This window comes from Oncorhynchus masou, chromosome 10 (assembly GCF_036934945.1).
Source record: "Oncorhynchus masou masou isolate Uvic2021 chromosome 10, UVic_Omas_1.1, whole genome shotgun sequence".
In the NCBI taxonomy this organism is placed as follows: Eukaryota; Metazoa; Chordata; class Actinopteri; order Salmoniformes; family Salmonidae; genus Oncorhynchus; species Oncorhynchus masou.
Window position 1 is genome coordinate 30,902,686 of NC_088221.1, and position 23,941 is coordinate 30,926,626.

General features: G+C 45.2%; 1 protein-coding gene across 1 annotated transcript; it reads left to right on the forward strand.

The window, feature by feature from the left end:
* The first annotated feature begins 2,055 nt into the window (after window positions 1-2,055).
* Window positions 2,056-5,945, forward strand: LOC135546979 (5-hydroxytryptamine receptor 1F-like). Its single transcript, XM_064975540.1, has 2 exons — window positions 2,056-2,324; window positions 4,565-5,945. The coding sequence occupies exons 1-2, from the start codon at window positions 2,056-2,058 to the stop codon at window positions 5,433-5,435; spliced, it is 1,140 nt and encodes a 379-aa protein (XP_064831612.1). The 3' UTR covers window positions 5,436-5,945.
* Window positions 5,946-23,941: the final 17,996 nt, after the last annotated feature.

Here is a 23,941-nt window from a genome sequence, read left to right on the forward strand (position 1 = left end):
GAGGGGGAGACATTTTTTAAAGATTGATGCATTATTGCATACTCCAAGCCTTGGCTGAAATAGGTATTTTGAAATCCAAGTTAAACTGAAACAGGTCTGTTTTAGTCCTAGTTCAGCTGAAACAAGTCTGTTTATTTCCCAGCTCAACTAAAATAGGTCTATTTGAATCCCAGTTAATCTGAAACAAGCCTGTTTAAATCCCAGTTCAACTAAAACAGGTCTGTTTAAATCCCAGTTCAAATGAAACAAGCCTGTTTAAATTCCAGTTCAACTGAAACAGGTCTGTTGACATCCCTGATTCTACCTCCAGCTTGATAAATGAGTTATGCTAAGCTTTGCATCTCCAGGGGGACACGTCACTCTCACAGTCCTAGCGCTTTAATCCACAGATTGACATTTAAATGGGTGTATTCCAATTACACAGCATCAGGTATCAGTCCCTATCATTTCAATCAACACACACACACAAACACACTGAAGCTGTTGGGTTTAAATGAACCACTCTGGTGAGAAACAGTACGTATTTAAATACAGTGCATTACTACAGTACAGTACATGCTGTTCCTTGACTTTAGTGTTCTATATTGAGTAAACTATGGAGGAACAGACTCACAGACAGGTGATATGCTGATAGACAGGCGAGAGGTTTGGGAGAGATCAATCAATCAACTGCATTTTGTACATCAGCAGATGTCACAAAGTGCTTATAGAGAATCCAACCTAAAACCCCAAACAGCAAGCAACGCAGATGGAGAAGCACAGTGGCTAGGAAAAACTCTAGAAAGGCAGGAATCTAGGAAAAAACCTAAAGAGGAACCAGGCTCTGAAAGGTGGCCAGTCCTCTTCTGGCTGTGCCGGGTAGAGATTATAAGAGTACATGGCCATTAAGGCCAAATCATTCTTCAAGATGTTCAAATGTTCATAGATGACCAGCAGTGTCAAATAATCATCACAGTGGTTGTATAGGGAGCAACATGTCAGCACCTCAGGAGTAAATGTCAGTTGGGTTTTCAAAGCCCAAAATTCAGAGGTCGAGACAGCAGGTGAGGTAGAGAAAGAGCTAGAAGTAGAGGTAGAGAGAGAGAGAAAGAGGTAGAGGGAGAGAGAGAGAGAGGTAGCGAGAGAGAGAATGAAGTAGAGAGAGAGAATGAAGTAGAGAGGGAGAATGAAGTAGAGAGGGAGAGAGAGAAAGTGGTAGAGAGGGACAATGTTTAGCTAGGCAATGTTTTTGATGTGTGATGCAGCTGTGTGTTTGTGCATGCGTATGTGTGCATTTAATGATGTCTGAGAGTTTATCTAACTTGAGTTGTGCTCAACTCAATTCAAATCCATCCTTCACAAAAAGAAAGTCATAGTTGCTATGACAACTGTTCCACCTTGAAACAGGCTTCTCACAGCTAACTGTAGAAATACAAGGAAATCAGTATGATGAGTGCTTTCAATGTCTTCTGAAAGCTGTTAAAGGCACTTAGTTTCACTTCTTGATTGATAAACTCTAAAGAAGTTGCAGCTAGAGTAGAGAAATACTGTCTTAAGGGACAAGTATACACACACACACACACACACACACACACACACACACACACACACACACATTGTACTCTCTGATCAATGATTGCAGTGTGTGTATGCGCGTGTGTGTTTGCACGTGTGCGTGCATGTGATGAGGGTCATGGCTTTGATCAGTGATTGCATCAAGGGTGAGTATGTGTGTGGGTGGTTGGGGGTTATGAAATCAGCGTCTGGACTCTCATTGTTGATTCTTTCTCTTGTCTCTCTCTCTCCAGGTGTGTGTGTAACATCATTGTTGAGACCAGAGAGCCTGCTGATCAGAAGCTGCTGATACGAGGGTTACTGCTGAAGGTCACACACCAATGAACACACTTTACAGAGGTACATACAGCTTTTACAGCTAAGGAGGATTAAGGTTCATTCATCATCTGTCTGAAGTCCTTATCTTCATGGTTTGAGTGTGAGTACGTTTTGAACTGTTAAGCACCGTTCATCTATATACAGCTAGCCTTGGTGTAAACCCTTATCCCCCTCCCCTCTAGGATGGACTTCTCTAACTGTACAGAGGGGTTCTTCTCCCTGGACGATGGGAGTGAAGAGGTTTCTATAATCCCCCCAAGTAAGATCCTCCTCACCTTCACCCTGTCTCTGCTCGCTGTCATGACAACGGCCATCAACTCCCTGGTGATCACAGCCATCATCGTAACCAGGAAGTTGCATCACCCGGCCAACTACCTGATCTGCTCTCTGGCAGTGACAGATCTGCTGGTGGCCATCTTGGTCATGCCCTTCAGCATCCTCTACATACAGAGGTCACAACATAGATTCATTATTGCACAATTGATTGATTTGTCTTGCAGCATAAAGTGTCTTGCAGCATTTCAGATGCCCATTCATGTTTAAAATACTTATTTTATCAAAGTATACACTGAGTGTACAAAACATTAAGAGCACCTTCCTAATATACATTTACATTACATTTAAGTCATTTAGCAGACACTCTTATCCAGAGCGACTTACAAATTGGTGAATTCACCTTCTGACATCAGTGGAACAGCCACTTTACAATAGTGCATCTAAATCATTTAAGGGGGGGTGAGAAGATTACTTTATCCTATCCTAGGTATTCCTTGAAGAGGTGGGGTTTCAGGTGTCTCCGGAAGGTGGTGATTGACTCCGCTGTCCTGGCGTCGTGAGGGAGTTTGTTCCACCATTGGGGGGCCAGAGCAGCGAACAGTTTTGACTGGGCTGAGCGGGAACTGTACTTCCTCAGTGGTAGGGAGGCGAGCAGGCCAGAGGTGGATGAACGCAGTGCCCTTGTTTGGGTGTAGGGCCTGATCAGAGCCTGGAGGTACTGCGGTGCCGTTCCCCTCACAGCTCCGTAGGCAAGCACCATGGTCTTGTAGCGGATGCGAGCTTCAACTGGAAGCCAGTGGAGAGAGCGAAGGAGCGGTGTGACGTGAGAGAACTTGGGAAGGTTGAACACCAGACGGGCTGCGGCGTTCTGGATGAGTTGTAGGGGTTTAATGGCACAGGCAGGGAGCCCAGCCAACAGCGAGTTGCAGTAATCCAGACGGGAGATGACAAGTGCCTGGATTAGGACCTGCGCCGCTTCCTGTGTGAGGCAGGGTCGTACTCTGCGGATGTTGTAGAGCATGAACCTACAGGAACGGGCCACCGCCTTGATGTTAGTTGAGAACGACAGGGTGTTGTCCAGGATCACGCCAAGGTTCTTAGCGCTCTGGGAGGAGGACACAATGGAGTTGTCAACCGTGATGGCGAGATCATGGAACGGGCAGTCCTTCCCTGGGAGGAAGAGCAGCTCCGTCTTGCCGAGGTTCAGCTTGAGGTGGTGATCCGTCATCCACACTGATATGTCTGCCAGACATGCAGAGATGCGATTCGCCACCTGGTCATCAGAAGGGGAAAGGAGAAGATTAATTGTGTGTCGTCTGCATAGCAATGATAGGAGAGACCATGTGAGGTTATGACAGAGCCAAGAGACTTGGTGTATAGCGAGAATAGGAGAGGGCCTAGAACAGAGCCCTGGGGGACACCAGTGGTGAGAGCGCGTGGCGAGGAGACAGATTCTCGCCACGCCACCTGGTAGGAGCGACCTGTCAGGTAGGACGCAATCCAAGCGTGGGCCGCGCCGGAGATGCCCAACTCGGAGAGGGTGGAGAGGAGGATCTGATGGTTCATAGTATCGAAGGAGGCCGATAGGTCTAGAAGGATGAGAGCAGAGGAGAGAGAGTTAGCTTTAGCAGTGCGGAGCGCCTCCGTGATACAGAGAAGAGCAGTCTCAGTTGAATGACTAGTCTTGAAACCTGACTGATTTGGATCAAGAAGGTCATTCTGAGAGAGATAGCGGGGGAGCTGGCCAAGGACGGCACGTTCAAGAGTTTTGGAGAGAAAAGAAAGAAGGGATACTGGTCTGTAGTTGTTGACATCTACAGTTGAGTTGCAACCCCCCGTTTGCCCTCAGAACTCACTCAATTCGTTGGTGCATGGACTCAATAAGGTGTCGAAAGCGTTCCACAGGGATGCCGGACCATGTTGGCTCCAATGCTGGGTTTTTTTTTTTCCAGTTGTGTCAAGTTGGTTGGATGTCCTTTGGGTGCCTGGGTGGTGGACCATTCTTGATACACACGCGAAACTGTTGAACGTGAAAAACCCAGCAGAGTTGCAGTTCTTGACACACACCGATGCGCCTGGCACCTACTATCACACCCTGTTCAAAGACACTTCAATCTTTTGTCTTTCCCTTTCACCCTCTGAATGGCACAAATGTCTCAATTATCTCAAGGCTTAAAAATCCTCCTTTAACCCGTCTCCTCCCCTTCATCTACACTGATTGAAGTGGATTTAACAAGTGACATGAATAAGGGATCATAGCTTTCACCTGGATTCACCTGGTCAGTCTGTCATTGAAAGAGCAGATGTTCCTAATGTTTTGTTCACTCAGTGTACAGTGTTTGAGCATAATAATAAAGTACTTAATAATGAAGTTCGGTAACAAACATCACTTTCATTATTCTGTCTGAATCCTCAGGGAGAGCTGGCAGATGGGAGAGGCTGTGTGTTACATGTGGCTGAGTGTTGACATCACCTGCTGCACCTGTTCCATCCTCCACCTGGCAGCCATCGCTCTAGACCGCTACCGGGCCATCACTGATGCCGTCGAGTATTCACGCAAACGCACTGGACTCCGAGCTGGGATCACTGTCGGCGTGGTCTGGTTTCTGTCCATCCTCATATCCCTTCCCCCTCTCCTGTGGATGAACCATGGCGGGGAGCCAGAAGAGGACCAGTGTCTGATAACTCACCACCACATCGCCTTTACCCTCTACTCCACCCTAGGAGCCTTCTATATCCCCTTGCTCCTCATCCTTATCCTATACTACAAGATCTACAGAGCAGCTCAGACTCTGTACCTCCGCAGGGGGGCCAGCAGAGGGGCCAGCAGGGCCAGCCGACACTCCTCCATGGTCAACGGAACCACCCTCCCCTCCTGCCCCCCTGATGGGGGCCCCGACACCCTGAACCTCCAGGAGAAGTCCTACTCAGACCCCACCACGGAGGGAGACCGCGTGCGCATTACCGTAAAGAGTCCCCACAGCGAGTCGAGGCGGGAGCGTGAGTGTTCGTTGAGACGGCAGCGTATCTCAGGGACCAGGGAGCGGCGCGCTGCATCTACATTAGGACTGATACTGGGGGCCTTTGTTGTCTGCTGGCTGCCTTTCTTCCTGAAGGAGGTGATCGTCAGCACGTGTGGCTCCTGCAGCACCTCCATAGAGCTGGCTGACTTCCTCACCTGGCTGGGGTACCTCAACTCCCTCATCAACCCTCTCATCTACACTATCTTCAATGAGGACTTTAAGAAGGCCTTCCAGAGACTAGTCAGGTGTAGGCATCGCCTCTGACATGGACGGAGAGGACACACATGCACACACACACAAACACGTGCACGGCGTTCAGTTCTGAGTTGTGTTGGGCCCAGGATGGCATCTGATTGAGATAAGAGACTATCGACAAGAGACTTTAAATTATTAACCGGAGGAAATGACCTTAGAGACTATGTCAAGACTATGAGACACTCCAGCCAGGTCAGTCTAATGGGACTGGCACATTGCTGAGGTCTGGAGGGAAGTTAGGAGGACCTCAGATCCATAGGAGTCTATTTATGGAGAGCCCTGCAATCATCATCTTCTTGTGTGTATGGGTTATTGACGTGGCTGGAATGGTGTTGAATGACATTGAAAGGACAATGTTTAAATGACAGACTGAAACAGATGAAGCGCTAGGGTGAAACTATGGATGTAGACCATCGGCCTCGATCTTTCCAAGGTCTCAGAAAAGCTTTACCATGGTGTTTCTGTCTGTTCTATAACTGTCAACCTCCCCAAGCTAGTCTGCTCTGAAATAAAACGTATCAAAACAATATTTGTTGTGTTCATTGTTTTTGTTTAACCTACCAAAGTAGTGATTAAATATATTATGATACTCAGTCAGTGTTGTTAATAAACTACAGTATATATTCCACTTATACAGTTCAACTGTGCTCTTATCTGCAGCATGGGTACTGTATATTCTGTGGTCTTTAATACAGAGACCTCTATAGCTGTATAGCTGATTAAGGAGGTATGAGAGTGACTCCAGCCGTAGCACAGCGAGCTGTTCCAGAACACTCCTAAGCACAGCAGGATAATGAGTGTACACAGGAAGTGCTGGAAAACTCGCTATTTTACTCCCACTCATACACTTAAGAATAGCATTTTCTTTACTGTAGGACCACAGGGCATTTTTTGTGATGCAAATGTAGGGAGATTTGTTTTTAAAATTGATAACAGAATTATATAGTTTGAAAATGAGAATGTGATACAATGATGCTAGAAAGAGGGGGTGTCATGGTTTTATTGAACGTGCCTCCCCTCTGAAGGTTCAGTTCCATCAAACTGTGCTTCCTACTTCCACACCCAGATGGTGTCTACAGTATAGCAGGGTAGAGATGAGGTATTCTGTGATTCATACAGTATGAATCGTATCTCACCTTTAACCTGCTAAATACCATCTGTGTGGGGAACTAATGCTACAATTTTACATAATTCTGAGGCAAGGGATAGCTGGTCTTAACAGTATCTGAATGTAGCCTATGCATGTGAGTTTATACATTGACAGCATGTTGAACAGGTTGATAGAGTCATCCCAGCAGTGATCGTCCCTGACAGCACAAGCACAATGTCAGAATGGTTGTGTAATGGCGCCCTCTTCAGGACGAAAGAAGGTTTTTCAATTCCGGTTTATCAAAAATGCACAGAATTCAAACAAACAACTTGTTGACTGTGATTTTGTTTTGGAGTTTGTTGAACAACCATCCATCTGTGTGGAACCTCAAGATGAGCAACGAATCGTCAGAGAGCGATGTGGACGTTACTATTTAGAAGCTGAAAATAAAATATCTGGAGAGGAAACGGGTTAGTTTGCCTGCTTAGCTTTATTATTTAGCTAGCTGGATCACTCGTCACCAAGGGAACGAGCACAACTAGCTATCGAGTTATATAAACATACTACTAGGTTTTGCACGTACATGCAGTGACTGAACATGCCATAGCTAACTATTAAGCTAACTATTGGCATATGATCGCTTGGTCTCTATAGAGCAGAAAGCAGCTGTGCTGAGTGGAAGACACTAACATGTTGAGCAGCAGAGAGTGGTGAAGTCCCCCAAGTCTAGACGAACCACCACCAGGAAGATGAGAGGTTACAACGGAGCTGTTCCAGGCTGTCACCAACCCAGGGGGAGAGAGGTGAGGCAGCAGCTGTCATCCCCTGTCCCCTCTTCCTCCTGCCCCTCAGTGATGGGGCAGTACTACCAGAAGATGCTGCACATTTACGAACAACTACAGGCATAGCGTTTGAGCTAGCAACAGTGGTCGGCCCAGCTCCAGGACAGAAAACAGACCGCTAGAGCATGAGGAGGTACACACACACACACACGCACACTTGAAGTGCAGTGTGTGAATATAGTCAGAACCACACAGTGGTATTCAAACTTTTTCAGCAGGGATCCCAGACTTTCTGGTGACCCCATTTTTTCCCCAAAATGTTTTTGCAACCCCATCCCAAATCTAATAACACAACATTAAAATCTGTATATTTAGATTTTTACATCATCAAATAACCTTCGATTCATTGCATTTTCATCTCTTATCAAATGAAAAGAAAAAAAATATCTTTCTCAAAAACTTTTGTAAATTGTCCCATAGGCCTAAGTCTGTACTCTAACATTTTTGTCCCCTGCACAAAAAAAGGATAGTTAAAAAAATTGGCCTCCCCACTGCAGGGTCACGACCCCGACTTTGGATACCACTTCCCCAACCATACATAATAATGATGATGATGATGATGATGATAATGAGTGTTTCTGTTTGTCTCATTCTGCATGGCAGTGCAAGCCCTGCCCCTCTCAGGCTGCAGGTATTGCTATTGGACTGAGTTCTAGATGGGACAGCCATTTCCTCCAGTAGCAAGAGACCGCTGGACAGCCCAGGGTCAGCAGCACACGTCTCCAGCTGTCTCTCTCGACAGGTGCTCTAAGGTGGGAGGACTGGACTAGGCCAGGGGGTTGGTAGTTGTTTTTGTTATTTAGCCATGTGTTTACGCTGTTATGATGTCCCAGGCTTTGTGTTGGTCCTCTGTTTTGAGGTTTATATTGTGTTTGTTTTGTTGTTTGTATTGTTTTGTTTTGTTGATATTGTGTTGTCCTGTCTCTAGGTGTTAATCCTCTGTTTTGAGGTATATGTTGTGTTTGTATTGTTTTGTTGTTTGTATTGTTTTGTTTTGTTGATATTGTGTTGTCCTGTCTCTAGGTGTTGCCTCTGTTGGTAGAGCAGCAGCATGAGGTCTCTGCATCATCAAACCCCTCTGTCCCCCTGTCCCTGATCAAGTTTATATAATGGAGCCTGAGAGCGATAGACAACAGCACACAGGTAATACACAACACTACACAATACAACGCCACAAACAACATAAGACCATATTCTCCTCCTAGCTGTGAGAAAGCCTTTGATTTAACGTCCAGTTGAGTTTCAACATTATTTTATGAAATCCTTTGTGTTGGACTGTGTCCTGTGCTGGCCTGGCCAGTATGTGGTTTATTAGTGTGGGGTACATTAGAACAGGCTGTGTGTGTGGCTGGGAAACAGACATTTCACTGACAGATGCTCAGACCCTGCTGGATAGAATGGGCCCCAGCATCTCTGTCTGGTTCTCAATGAAAACATGCCCAGCCCAGTGAGTCAACAACCAGCATAGATGCCATCCCGGATCCAACGCAACGCAGAACTGAAACGTGTGTGTCTGTGCGTGTGTCTGTGTGTGTTTGTCAGGCAGTGTCAGGGCAGCTATTTGACATGCTTGATGTTTAAACTGGAATCACATGGTGTAGTATTACTGCAACATGTTGAGTTTGAACCAGAAACAGGCCAGAAACATAATCTCCGTGGATTTAATTACAATGCTGGTCTCCCACTGACTGTGTGTGTGGGTGCATTTGTATTTGTGACTTTGTGTGCTTCTGTGTATGCAGCCCGTGGCTCTGTCATCCACTCTGCGCCGTCTGGTGAAGAGGTATCCAGGCTCCGACCCAGCAGCACGACCCCAGCAGCCCCCCTTTCCATTAATCAAATAACCAACCAATCACTTTTTATTTGTATCATGCTTTTCAAAAATACATTGGTAAGCAAGTTTATAGCAGCAACCCAGACCTAAACCCCACAGGGCAAGCTCTCTGCGAGGTTGGCTCAGTTCTATATCTGATTGGACATTAAATTGGTTTGTTCATATTGGAAGAATATTTCTTCAAAATGATGTTATCATGTCAGACAACGGTATCTGGCCCAAAAAGCTTTTAAACATTTCTGAACTAAATATAACACTGTCTGCATCAGAGCCATATAATATATCTCGCCACATTTGCTTACGAGGTTTTCTGGAAACCCAGACCCATAAATTGGTTTGGACCAGAGAGAGAGAGAGAGGCAGGCAGGCTTTGGGTCAGGGGGTTTCTGGTGTTCCCTGGTGTAACCCTCCAGCCCAGTCCCCCACTCCCCTGGCCAAGCCAGTCACAGACTGCACAGTCCTGTGTGTCTGGAGAGCATCAGTGACACAGGCCTCATAAACATGTCTTCTCCGAAACCATGGCCCAGTTTCCCAAAAGCATCTTAAGGCTAAGTTCATCCTTTGTTTCTGAAGTTGCACTTGAAAGCGCTTGTTATTTACCAACTGCCTCAGACCACTCCGAGATCAGCTAAGTGCATCGTTAGATCTATTTCCCCTACTGGGTCACTTTATACGTCCACTATACATACACTGAACCAAAATATAAACGCAACATGCAACAATTTCAAAGATTTTACTGCTTTACAATTCATTAAGGAAATCATTTGAAATAAATTCATTAGCTCCTAAACTATGGATTTCACATGCCTGGGAATATAGATATGCATCTGTTGTTCACAGATACCTTGGATCAGAAAACCAGTCAGTATCTGGTGTGATCACCATTTGCCTCATACAGCGCGACACATCTCCTTCACATAGATTTAATCAGGCTGTTGATTGTGGCCTGTTGAATGTTGTCCCACTCCTCTTCAATGGCTGTGCAAAGTTGCTGGATATTGGCGGGAACTGGAACACACTGCCGTACACATCAATCCAGAGCATCCCAAACATGCTCAATGGGTGACATGTCTGGTGAGTATGCAGACATTTTTCAGCTTCCAGGAAGTGTGTACAGATCCTTGCGACATGGGGCCGTGCATTATTATGTTGGAACACGAGGGGATTGCGGCGGATTAATGACACGACAATGGGCCGCAGGATCTCATCACGGTAAAATGCAATTGTCTTTGTTGTCTGTGGCTTATGCCTACCCATACCATAACCCCACCTCCACCATGGGGCACTCTGTTCACAACGTTAACATCAGTTAACCTCTCGCCATACACGCTCCCATCTGCCCTGTACAGTTGAAACAAGGATTCATCCGCAAAGGGCACACTTCTCCAGTGTGCCAGTGGCCATCGAAGGTGAGCATTTGCCCACTGAAATCGATTATGACACCAAAACTGCAGTCAGGTCAAGACCATGGTGAGGATGACGAACATGCAGATGAGTTTCCCTGGGACGGTTTCTGGCAGTTTGTGCAGCAACTCTTTGGTTGTTCAAACCCACAGTTTCATCAGCTGTCCGGGTGGTTGGTCTCAGACAATCCCGCATGTGATGAAGCCAGAGGTGGAGGTCCTGGGCTGGCATGGTTACTCGTGGTCAGCGGTTGTGAGGCCAGTTGGTCGTACTGACAAATTCTCTAAAATTATTTTAGAGGCGGCTTACGGTAGAGAAATTAACATTACATTCTCTGGCAACGGCTCTAGTGGACATTTCTGCAGTCAGCATGCCAATTGCACGCTTCCTCAAAACTTGAGACATCTGTGGCATTGTGTTGTGTGGCAAAACTGCACATTTTAGAGTGGCCTTTTATTGTCCCCAACACAAGGTGCACCTGTGTAATGATCATGCTGTTTAATCAGCTTCTTGATATGCCACACCTGTCATGTGGATGGAAATGCTCACTAAGAGGGATTTAAACACTTTGTACAAAACATTTTATAGAAATAAGCTTTTTATGCGTATGGAACATTTCTCGGATTGTTTATTTCAGCTCATGAAACATAGGACCAACACGAGTGGGAGGGAGGAAGGGGGAGAGAGCAAAAGAGAGAGACGTGAAGGGCCACATTCAAGGTCACCTCCAGTAGGCTTTAAACAGAGCTGTTAACTGATCTCGAATGTGTGTTGGATTCGGGCTAAACTTTGAACATTGAGATGCTAAAGAGATGCTAAAGACCATTTTAGATAAGCATGCTCCGTTCAAAAAATGCAGAACCAAGAACAGATACAGCCCTTGGTTCACTCCAGACCTGACTGCCCTCGACCAGCACAAAAACATCCTGTGGCAGACTGCAATAGCATCGAATAGTCCACGCGATATGCAACTGTTCAGGGAAGTCAGGAACCAATACACGCAGTCAGTCAGGAAAGCTAAGGCCAGCTTCTTCAGGCAGAAATTTGCATCCTGTAGCTCCAACTCCAAAAGGTTCTGGGACGCTGTGAAGTCCATGGAGAACAAGAGCACCTCCTCCCAGCTGCCCACTGCACTGAGGCTAGGTAACACGGTCACCACCGATAAATCCATGATTATAGAAAACTTCAACAAGCATTTCTCAATGGCTGGCCATGCCTTCCTCTTGGCTACTCCAACCTCAGCCAACAGCTCCGCCCCCACCACAGCTTCTCGCCCAAGCCCTTCCAGGTTCTCCTTTACCCAAATCCAGATAGCAGATGTTCTGAAAGAGCTGCAAAACCTGGACCCGTACAAATCAGCTGGGCTTGACAATCTGGACCCTCTATTTCTGAAACTATCCGCCGCCATTGTCGCAACCCCTATTACCAGCCTGTTCAACCTCTCTTTCATATCGTCTGAGATCCCCAAGGATTGGAAAGCTGCCGCAGTCATCCCCCTCTTCAAATGGGGAGACACCCTGGACCCAAACTGTTACAGACCTATATCCATCCTGCCCTGCCTATCTAAGGTCTTCGAAAGCCAAGTCAACAAACAGGTCACTGACCATCTCGAATCCCACCGTACCTTCTCCGCTGTGCAATCTGGTTTCCGAGCCGGTCACGGGTGCACCTCAGCCACACTCAAGGTACTAAACGACATCATAACCGCCATCGATAAAAGACAGTACTGTGCAGCCGTCTTCATCGACCTTGCCAAGGCTTTCGACTCTGTCAATCACCATATTCTCATCTGCAGACTCAGTAGCCTCAGTTTTTCGGATGACTGCCTTGCCTGGTTCACCAATTACTTTGCAGACAGAGTTCAGTGTGTCAAATCGGAGGGCATTCTGTCCGGTCCTCTGGCAGTCTCTATGGGGGTGCCACAGGGTTCAATTCTCGGGCCGACTCTTCTCTCTGTATATATCAAGGATGTTGCTCTTGCTGCGGGCGATTCCCTGATCCACCTCTACGCAGACGACACCATTCTATATACTTCCGGCCCGTCCTTGGACACTGTGCTATCTAACCTCCAAACGAGCTTTAATGCCATACAACACTCCTTCCGTGGCCTCCAACTGCTCTTAAACGCTAGTAAAACCAAATGCATGCTTTTCAACCAATCGCTGCCTGCACCCGCATGCCCGACGAGCATCACCACCCTGGATGGTTCCGACCTTGAATATGTGGACACCTATAAGTACCTAGGTGTCTGGCTAGACTGTAAACTCTCCTTCCAGACTCATATCAAACATCTCCAATCGAAAATCAAATCAAGAGTCGGCTTTCTATTCCGCAACAAAGCCTCCTTCACTCACGCCGCCAAACTTACCCTAGTAAAACTGACTATCCTACCGATCCTCGACTTCGGCGATGTCATCTACAAAATTGCCTCCAACACTCTACTCAGCAAACTGGATGCAGTTTATCACAGTGCCATTCGTTTTGTCACTAAAGCACCTTATACCACCCACCACTGCGACTTGTATGCTCTAGTCGGCTGGCCCTCGCTACATATTCGTCGCCAGACCCACTGGCTCCAGGTCATCTACAAGTCCATGCTAGGTAAAGCTCCGCCTTATCTCAGTTCACTGGTCACGATGGCAACACCCATCCGTAGCACGCGCTCCAGCAGGTGTATCTCACTGATCATCCCTAAAGCCAACACCTCATTTGGCTGCCTTTCGTTCCAGTACTCTGCTGCCTGTGACTGGAACTGCAAAAATCCCTGAAGTTGGAGACTTTTATCTCCCTCACCAACTTCAAACATGTGCTATCTGAGCAGCTAACCTATCGCTGCAGCTTTACATAGTCTATTGGTAAATAGCCCACCCATTTTCACCTACCTCATCCCCTTACTGTTTTTATTTATTTACTTTTCTGCTCTTTTGCACACCAATATCTCTACCTGTACATGACCATCTGATCATTTATCACTCCAGTGCTAATCTGCAAAATTGTAATTATTCGCCTACCTCCTCATGCCTTTTGCACACAATGTATATAGACTCCCCTTTTTTTTGTACTGTGTTATTGACTTGTTAATTGTTTACTCCATGTGTAACTGTGTTGTCTGTTCACACTGCTAAGCTTTATCTTGGCCAGGTCGCAGTTGCAAATGAGAACTTGTTCTCAACTAGCCTACCTGGTTAAATAAAGGTGAAATAAAACAATAAAACAAAGCACTGACCTCAAAATAATTAAATGATAGATCAGACGTATATAAAGGAGTGAGATCTGTATAAAGACAGAGTGGCTGTGGAATGTGCTGGGTGGACGGGAGAGAGTCACGGGAGTGCGATAGGTGATATGAGAGGACATCTGTGGATTAGGCGAAGGAGGGGTTGAGGTCAGGAGGTTAAGTCAGATCCCCTGAAGGGAGAAATAATGGTTATATTATCCTGTTACCCTCTTCCTGTTGAACCATAAAATGTAAGGATTGGAGAGAAGGTGGGGTGTCTAAAGTGGAGTATATACAGTTGAAGTTGGAAGTTTACATACACTTAGGTTGGAGTCATTAAAACTCGTTTTTCAACCACTCCACAAATTTTTTGGTAACAAACTATAGTTTCGGCAAGTTGGTTAGGATATCTACTTTGTACATGATACAAGTAATTTTTCCAACAATTGTTTACACACAGATTATTTCACTTGTAATTTACTGTATCACAATTCCAGTGGGTCTGAAGTTTACATATACTAAGTTGACTTTGCCTTGAAACAGCTTGGGAAATTCTAGAAAATTATGTCATGGCTTTAGAAGCTTCTGATAGGCTAATTGACATAATTTGAGTCAATTGGAGGTGTACCTGTGGATGTATGTCAAGGCCTACCTTCAAACTCAGTGCCTCTTTGCTTGACGTCATGGGAAAATCAAAAGAAATCAGCCAAGACCTCAGAAAAAGAATTGTAGACCTCCACAAGTCTGGTTCATCCTTGGGAGCGATTTCCAAACGCCTGAAGGTACCACGTTCCTCTGTACAAACAATAGTACGCAAGTATAAACACCATGGAACCACCAGCCGTCATACCGCTCAGGAAGGAGAGACGTTCTGTCTCCTAGAGATGAACATACTTTGGTGTGAAAAGTGCAAATGGACAGTGACCTCAAGCATACTTCCAAAGTTCTGGCAAAATGGCTTAAGGACAACAACGTCAAGGTACTGGAGTGGCCATCAAAGTGCTGACCTCAATCCTATAGAAAATTTGTGGGCAGAACTAAAAAAGTGTGTATGAGCAAGGAGGCTTTACAACCCTGACTCAGTTACACCAGCTCTGTCAGGAGAAATGGGCCAAAATTCACCCAACTTATTGTAGGAAACTTGCGGAAAGCTACCTGAAATGTTTGACCCTAGTTAAACAATTTAAAGGCAATGCTACCAAATACTAATTGAGTGTATGTAAACTTCTGACCTACTGGGAATGTGATGACAGAAAAAAATGAAAGAAATCATTCTCTCTACTATCATTCTGACATTTCACATTCTTAATATAAAGTGGTGATCCTAACTGACCTAAAACAGGGTTTTTCTACTTGGATTAAATGTCAGGAATTGTGAAAAACTGAGTTTAAATGTATTTGGCTAAGGTGTACAGTTGTGGCCAAAAGATTTGAGTCTGCTGACTCAGTTTGTATGATGATAATTTGCATATACTCCAGAATGTTATGAAGAGTGATCAGATGAATTGCAATTACTTTTAAAGTCCCTCTTTGCCATGCAAGTGAACTGAATCCCCCAAAGAACATTTCCACTGCATTTCAGCCATGCCACAAAAGGACCAGCTGACATCATGTCAGTGATTCTCTCGTTAACACAGGTGTGAGTGTTGACGAGGACAAGGTTGGAGATCACTCTGTCATGCTGATAAAGTTAGAATAACAGACTGATAGCTTCAAAAGGAGGGTGGTGCTTGGAATCATTGTTGTTCTTCTGTCAACCATGGTTACCTGCAAGGAAACACGTGCTGTCATCATTGCTTTGCACAAAAAAAGGCTTCACAGGCAAGGATATTGCTGCCAGTAAGATTGCACCTAAATCAACAATTTATCGGATCAGCAAAAACTTCAAGGAGAGCGGATCAATTGTTGTGAAGGAGGCTTCAGGGCGCCCAAGAAAGTCCAGCAAGTGCCAGGACCGTCTCCTAAAGTCGATTCAGCTGCGGGATCAGGGCACCACCAGTACACAGCTTGCTCAGGAATGGCAACAGGCAGGTGTGAGGGCAACAGGCTGCTGTGAGTGCATCTGCACGCACAGTGAGGCGAAGACTTTTGGGGGATGGCCTGGTGTCGAGAAGGGCAGCAAAGAAGCCACTTTTCTCCAGGAAAAACATCAGGGACAGACTGATATTCTGCAAAAGGTACAGGGATTGGACTGCTGAGGACTGGGGTAAAGTAATTTTATCTGATGAATCCCCTTTCTGATTGTTTGGGGCATCCAGAAAAAAGCTTGTCTGGAGAAGACAATGTGAGCGCTACCATCAGTCCTGTGTCATGCCAACAGTAACAATTTTGCCTAAGAACACAGCCTTGAATAAAGAATGGTACCAACACATCCTCCGAGAGCAACTTCTTCCAACCACCCAGGAACAGTTTGGTGACAAACAATGCCTTTTCAAGCATGATGGAGCACCTTGCCATAAGGAAAAAGTGATAACTAAGTGGCTCGGGGAACAGAACATCGATATTTTGGGTCCATGGCCAGGATACTCCCCAGAAATTCATCCCATTGAGAATTTGTGATCAATCCTCAAGAGGCGGGTGGACAAACAAAACCCCATAAATTCTGACAAACTCCAAGCATTGATTATGCAAGAATGGGCTGTCATCAATCAGGATCTGGCCCAGAAGTTAATTGACAGCATGCCAGGGCGGAATGAAGAGGTCTTGAAAAAGAAGGATCAACACTGCAAATATTGACTCTTTGCATCAACTACATGTAATTGTCAATAAAAGCCTTTGACACTTATGAAATGCTTGTAATTATACTTCAGTATTCCATAGTAACATCTGTAAAACATATCTAAAGAGACTGAAGCAGCAAACTTTGTGAAAATGAATATATGTGACATTCTCAAAACTGTATGTAAACTTTCAACTGTATACTTGTGGTGGTGAGAAATGTTTGTTTTTTTGTCTGAATAGATCTGTGTCGACCCTTCAGAATTGAACTTGGTTAAGCTTCTCTAGTGTCCGTGAGTTATTTACTAACATGTTTCATGCCTATTTCAGACAGAAGATGTGGTATGTTACCCGTAAAAAATACAAGGCAATGTCTTTATTGCCCCCTTTTAAACAGCCCCTTATATTACCACTTTATTGGATGCATTCCCTTTTACATATATAGTGGGGCAAAAAAGTATATAGTCAGCCACCTATTGTGCAAGTTCTCCCACTTAAAAAGATGAGAGAGGCCTGTAATTTTCATCATAGCCACACTTCAACTATGACAGACAAAATGAGGGGGAAAAATCCAGAAAATTACATTGTAGGATTTTTTATGAATTTATTTGCAAATTATGGTGGAAAATAACTATTTGGTCACCTACAAACAAGCAAGATTTCTGGCTCTCACAGACCTGTAACTTCTTCTTTAAGAGGCTCCTCTGTCCTCCACTCATTACCTGTATTAATGGCACCTGTTTGAACTTGTTATCAGTATAAAAGACACATATCCACAACCTCAAACAGTCACACTCCAAACTCCACTATGGCCAAGACCAAAGAGCTGTCAAAGGACACTAGAAACAAAATTGTAGACCTGCACCAGGCTGGGAAGACTGAATCTGCAGTAGGTAAGTAGCTTGGTTTGAAGAAATCAACTGTGGAAGCAATAATTAGGAAATGGAAGACATACAAGACCACTGATAATCTCCCTCGATCTGGGGCTCCACGCAAGATCTCACCCCGTGGGGTCAAAATGATCACAAGAACGGTGAGCAAAAATCCCAGAACCACACGGGGGGACCTAGTGAATGACCTGCAGAGAGCTGGGACCAAAATAACAAAGCCTACCATCAGTAACACAATACGCCGCTAGGGACTCAAATCCTGCAGTTCCAGACGTGTCCCCCTACTTAAGCCAGTACATGTCCAGCCCCTTCTGAAGTTTGCTAGAGAGCATTTGGATGATCCAGAAGAAGATTGGGAGAACGTCATATGGTCAGATGAAACCAAAATATAACTTTTTGGTAAAAACTCAACTCGTCGTTTTTGGAGGACAAAGAATGCTGAGTTGCATCCAAAGAACACCATACCTACTGTGAAGCATGGGGTGGAAACATCATGGTTTGGGGCTGTTTTTCTGCAAAGGGACCAGGACGACTGATCCGTGTAAAGGAAAGAATGAATGGGGCCATGTATCGTGAGATTTTGAGTGAAAACCTCCTTCCATCAGCAAGGGCATTGAAGATGAAACGTGGCTGGGTCTTTCAGCACGACAATGATCCCAAAAATACCGCCCGGGCAACGAAGGAGTGGCTTCGTAAGAAGTATTTCAAGGCCATGGAGTGGCCTAGCCAGTCTCCAGATCTCAACCCCATAGAAAATCTTTGGAGGGAGTTGAAAGTCCGTGTTGCCCAGCAACAGCCCCAAAACATCACTGCTCTAGAGGATATCTGCATGGAGGAATGGGCCAAAATACCAGCAACAGTGTGTGAAAACCTTGTGAAGATTTAGAGAAAACGTTTGACCTCTGTCATTGCCAACAAAGGGTATATAACAAAGTATTGAGATAAACTTTGGTTATTGACCAAATACTTATTTTCCACCATAATTCGCAATTAAATTCATTAAAAGTACTACAATGTGATTTTCTGGATTTTTTTCCCTCATTTATTCTGTCATAGTTGAAGTGTACCTATGATGAAAATTACAGGCCTCTCTCATCCTTTTAAGTGGGAGAACTCGCACAATTGGTGGCTGACTAAATACTTTTTTGCCCCACGGTAAGTGGGTTAACCAATGGGGGTTGTTTGCAATTCAAATTAGGAACATGTCAAACAATGGAAGTGTTAATGAATTGACCTGAAAAAAAGCAGAGAACCATTCACACTGACCCCATACCTGTATTTTTGTTACAGGGTCTGTAACAATGCAGGTTTGTGTATAAAAGGGGTTAGGGTTAAGTGAGCCGCCAGCTTGGATGGGATAAGTGTTGGTAGCAGAGATGGGGCTGGGAGCCTGGTTGGGTTTCAGTGGTAGTGTCCAGGGTGTCTGTGTGGTGTCTGTAGGATCTAAGGGCTATTTCTCTCCTCTCCCCCAGCTGACATGCTACTCCCTCCACAGTGACCTGGTGTGTGTAGATGTCAGGGGTCTGTTTCTGCAGTATGGGGGAGTGTCTGTCCTCTTAGCCATGCTCTGAGGTGGAAAGAAGGGGCTGCAGACCCCATAGACATCCTACTGCAGCTCAGTGCAGAGTCACGTAAGTATACAGTACACTACTACTCTCACCATGAAGTCAGTACAGGCCCACGGATTCCCACCACTAAGTACTGTCCCTCCATAACAGTACAGTTAGAGTATGCCCTTATTATGTTTTACGTTTGACTAATTCATGACTGCTGATTGTGGCAAGGAACCATGTCATTGGTGGATACTGAACAGAGCTGCTGGTGGCGCCGTGCGTGTGTGCGAGAGACACTGAGCAGAGCTAAGCTCTTGGTTCCCTTAAGTGTAGTGTGGCAGGCAGAGATCACAGCACCCCACCATGATACATGATACAGACAGAGGGAGTGAGAGGGCCAGAGCTGGTGATTAGCATGGTTTACAGGGGAGTAATGAAGTGAGTGTGAGTGAGGCCATGAGGGAAAGTTGGGGTTCACACTTGAAGGTCACCATAAAAGCTCCCTTGACACACACACACACACACACACACACACACACACACACACCTCGTCCTGCACTATTGTAGGCCTGTTCAATGCCCCCAAGGCAGCCGCCCCAACCCCCTGTACAGTACTGTATGGCTCGGCTCCTTCATTCAGTTCACACCTGAAGGTCAACTCAACTTCCCCTCTGTGGCTGCCCTGTTATGCTGTAAGCCTGCCCTGTATGTATCTACAGTAATAGGGATGTATCTACAGTGACAGGGATGTATCTACAGTAACAGGGATGTAACTTCCCCTCTGCCCCTCTGTGGCTGCCCTGTTATGCTGTAAGCCTGCCCTGTATGTATCTACAGTAATAGGGATGTATCTACAGTGACAGGGATGTATCTACAGTAACAGGGATGTAGCTACAGTGACAGGGATGTAGCTACAGTGACAGGGATGTAGCTACAGTAACAGGGATGTAGCTACAGTAACAGGGATGTATCTACAGTAACAGGGATGTATCTACAGTAACAGGGATGTAGCTACAGTAACAGGGATGTAGCTACAGTGACAGGGATGTAGCTACAGTGACAGGGATGTAGCTACAGTGACAGGGATGTAGCTACAGTGACGGATGTATCTACACAAACAGGGATGCATCTACAGTGACAGTGATGTAGCTAAAATGACAGGGATGTATCTACAGTGACAGGGGTGTAGCTACAGAGACAGGGGTGTAGCTACATAGACAGGGATGTAGCTACAGTAACAGGGATGTAGCTACAGTAACAGGCATGTAGCTACAGTGACAGGGATGTAGCTACAGTGACAGGGATGTAGCTACAGTAACAGGGATGTAGCTACAGTGACAGGGATGTAAATACAGTGACAGGGATGTAGCTACAGTAACAGGGATGTATCTACAGTAACAGGGATGTATCTACAGTAACAGGGATGTATCTACAGTAACATGGATGTATCTATAGTAACAGAGATGTAGCTATAGTAACAGGGATGTATCTACAGTGACAGGGATGTATCTACAGTGACAGGGATGTCTCTACAGTGACAGGGATGTAGCTACAGTAACAGGGATGTATCTACAGTAACAGGGATGTAGCTACAGTAACAGGGATGTATCTACAGTAACAGGGATGTAGCTACAGTAACAGGGATGTATCTACAGTGACAGGGATGTATCTACAGTGACAGGGATGTCTCTACAGTGACAGGGATGTAGCTACAGTGACAGGGATGTATCTACAGTGACAGGGATGTATCTACAGAGACAGGGATGTAGCTACAGTAACAGGGATGTAGCTACAGTGACAGGGATGTAGCTACAGTGACAGGGATGTATCTACAGTGACGGATGTATCTACACAAACAGGGATGCATCTACAGTGACAGTGATGTAGCTAAAATGACAGGGATGTATCTACAGTAACAGGCATGTAGCTACAGAGACAGGGGTGTAGCTACATAGACAGGGATGTAGCTACAGTAACAGGGATGTAGCTACAGTAACAGGCATGTAGCTACAGTGACAGGGATGTAGCTACAGTGACAGGGATGTAGCTACAGTAACAGGGATGTAGCTACAGTGACAGGGATGTAAATACAGTGACAGGGATGTATCTACAGTGACAGGGATGTATCTACAGTAACAGGGATGTAAATACAGTGACAGGGATGTATCTACAGTGACAGGGATGTATCTACAGTGACAGGGATGTAGCTACAGTAACAGGCATGTAGCTACAGTGACAGGGATGTAGCTACAGTGACAGGGATGTAGCTACAGTAACAGGGATGTAGCTACAGTGACAGGGATGTAAATACAGTGACAGGGATGTATCTACAGTGACAGGGATGTATCTACAGTGACAGGGATGTATCTACAGTAACAGGGATGTATCTACAGTGACAGGGATGTAGCTACAGTAACAGGGATGTATCTATAGTAACAGGGATGTATCTACAGTGACAGGGATGTCTCTACAGTGACAGGGATGTATCTACAGTGACAGGGATGTCTCTACAGTGACAGGGATGTATCTACAGTAACACTGTGAGACTTTTTCACTCACACATTACTCTATTAGTCCCGTATTTCCCATTGAACTTCTCACAGGGATAGTAAAGGTGTTTGCATTTTATACCCCAGCTCATTTATGTACAGAATGTGTTCTCAGTCAACTGAACTTGGAAAATAAAGGACAATAAGAAATGTGTGGATTGTGAAAAATAAATGTTTTTTGAGAATTGTATCTCTGATGCTGGTTATGAGAGTTACTGTGTTATGTCAGGTCAATGACTTTGGCACGTATTCTACACTTAATGTTGTGATTGTACTCTGTCCAGACTCTTACCATACAGACCTGACTAGCTCCATAAGCTCTGTGTTTACTAAACGGAGGGAAATATGCAGCTCACATCTGCTGAGATCTATGCCTCCCATCTCCTCTCTGTTTCATCTCTCTCTGTTTATGTATCCAGAGACAAGAGTTAACACTGACAAAATGGACTCTTCTTGAAGTGAAATCATGTAGAATTATTATTGTTGGCTGAGTGGAGTCGAACAGCATCTGTACGACTGCATGAATGATTCCAGTTTACTGACAGCAGAGACTGGTTATAGTGTGAGGGCTGACTGGTCAGATTGTGGGCGGACTGGGCAGGTTTCACATGAATCTCCAAAAGCCTTAACAGGAGTAGACGGTTGGACTGTGTAGGGTAATTCAGGGGAACTGTCTGTCCATCCGTCTGTATGCTTATCTTAGTGGTTCCCTCTCTGCAGGGTATCTGTCTGAGTTCCGGCCTGCGCGCACCACTGAGGACTTTTTCCATACAGCAGCTGTTCTTGTGAATAGCCCCCAGACTAGAACTTCCTCTTCCTCTTCTGGAGAAACTCTCCATCATCCTCCAGAAACTCCCGAAGATCAGGTGAGACAAACTGATCATGTTCTTCAGTCTGGACTCAGAATCATGATTAGCTGAATCAGGTGTGTTACTGCAGGGTTGGAACAAAAGCCTGAACCCCCAGTTGTAGACCCCAGGTCATTTTGTTAGTAGATGATGTCAGCTTGTCAGTCTAGTTTAAATACTCAGAGTCATCTAGTTGAGAGTTTTTTAAGTTTTGTTTTTATTTCACCTTTATTTAACCAGGTAGGCCAGTTGAGACCAAGTTCTCATTTACAACTGCGACCTGGCCAAGATAAAGCAAAGCAGTGCGACAAAAACAGCAACAACAGAGTTACACATGGGATAAACAAACTTACAGTCAATAACACAATAGGAAAATCTATGTACAGTGTGTGCAAAAGTAGAAGACTAGGGAGGTAAGGCAATAAATAGGCCATAGAGGCAAAATAATAGTGAATAATAGTCAGAATAATAGTAGAGAGAAAACACAATTAGTATTTGGTAGCATTGCCTTTAAATTGCTTAACTTGGGTCAAACGTTTCGGGTGGCCTTCCACAAGCTTCCCACAATAAGTTGAGTGAATTTTGTCCCATTCCTCCGAACTGAGTCAGGTTTGTATGCCTCCTTTCTCGCACACGCTTTTTCAGTTCTACCCACACATGTTCTATAGGATTGAGGTCAGAGCTTTGTGATGGCCACTCCAATACTTTGACTTTGTTGTCCTTAAGCCATTTTGCCACAACTTTGGAAGTATGCTTGGGGTCATTGTCCATTTGGAAGACCCATTTGCGACCAAGCTTTAACATCCTGACTGATATCTTGAGATGTTGCTTCAATATATCCACATAATTTTCCTGCCTCATGATGCCATCTATTTTGTGAAGTGCACCAGTCCCTCCTGCAGCAAAACTCCACCACAACATGATGCTGCCACCCCTGTGCTTCACGGTTTGGATGGTGTTCTTCGGCTTGCAAGCCTCCTCCTTTTTCCTCCAAACATAAAGATGGTCATTATGGCCAAGCAGTTCTATTTTTGTTTCATCAGACCAGAGGACATTTCTCCAAAAAGTATGATCTTTGTCCCCGTGTGCAGTTGCAAACCGTAGTGTGGCTTTTTTATGGCAGTTTTGGAGCAGTGGCTTCTTCCCTGCTGAGCGGCCTTTCAGGTTATGTCGATATAGGACTCGTTTTACTGTGGATATAGATACTTGTGTGCCTGTTTCCTCCAGCATCTTCACAAGGTCCTTTGCTGTTGTTCTGGGATTGATTTGCACTTTTCGCACCAAAGTACATTCATTTCTAAGAGACAGAAAGTCTCTCCTTCCTGAGCGGTATGACGGCTGCGTGGTCCCATGGTGTATATACTTATGAAGTTGATGTCCTAACCGACTTGCCAAAACTATAGTTTGTTAACAAGACATTTGTGGGGTGGTTGAAAAACAAGTTTTAATGACTCCAACCTAAGTGCATTTAAACTTCCGACTTCAACTGTACCTGCTGGAGCGCATGCTACGGGTGGGTGTTGCTATGGTGAACAGTAAGCTGAGATAAAGCGGGGCTTTACCTAGCATA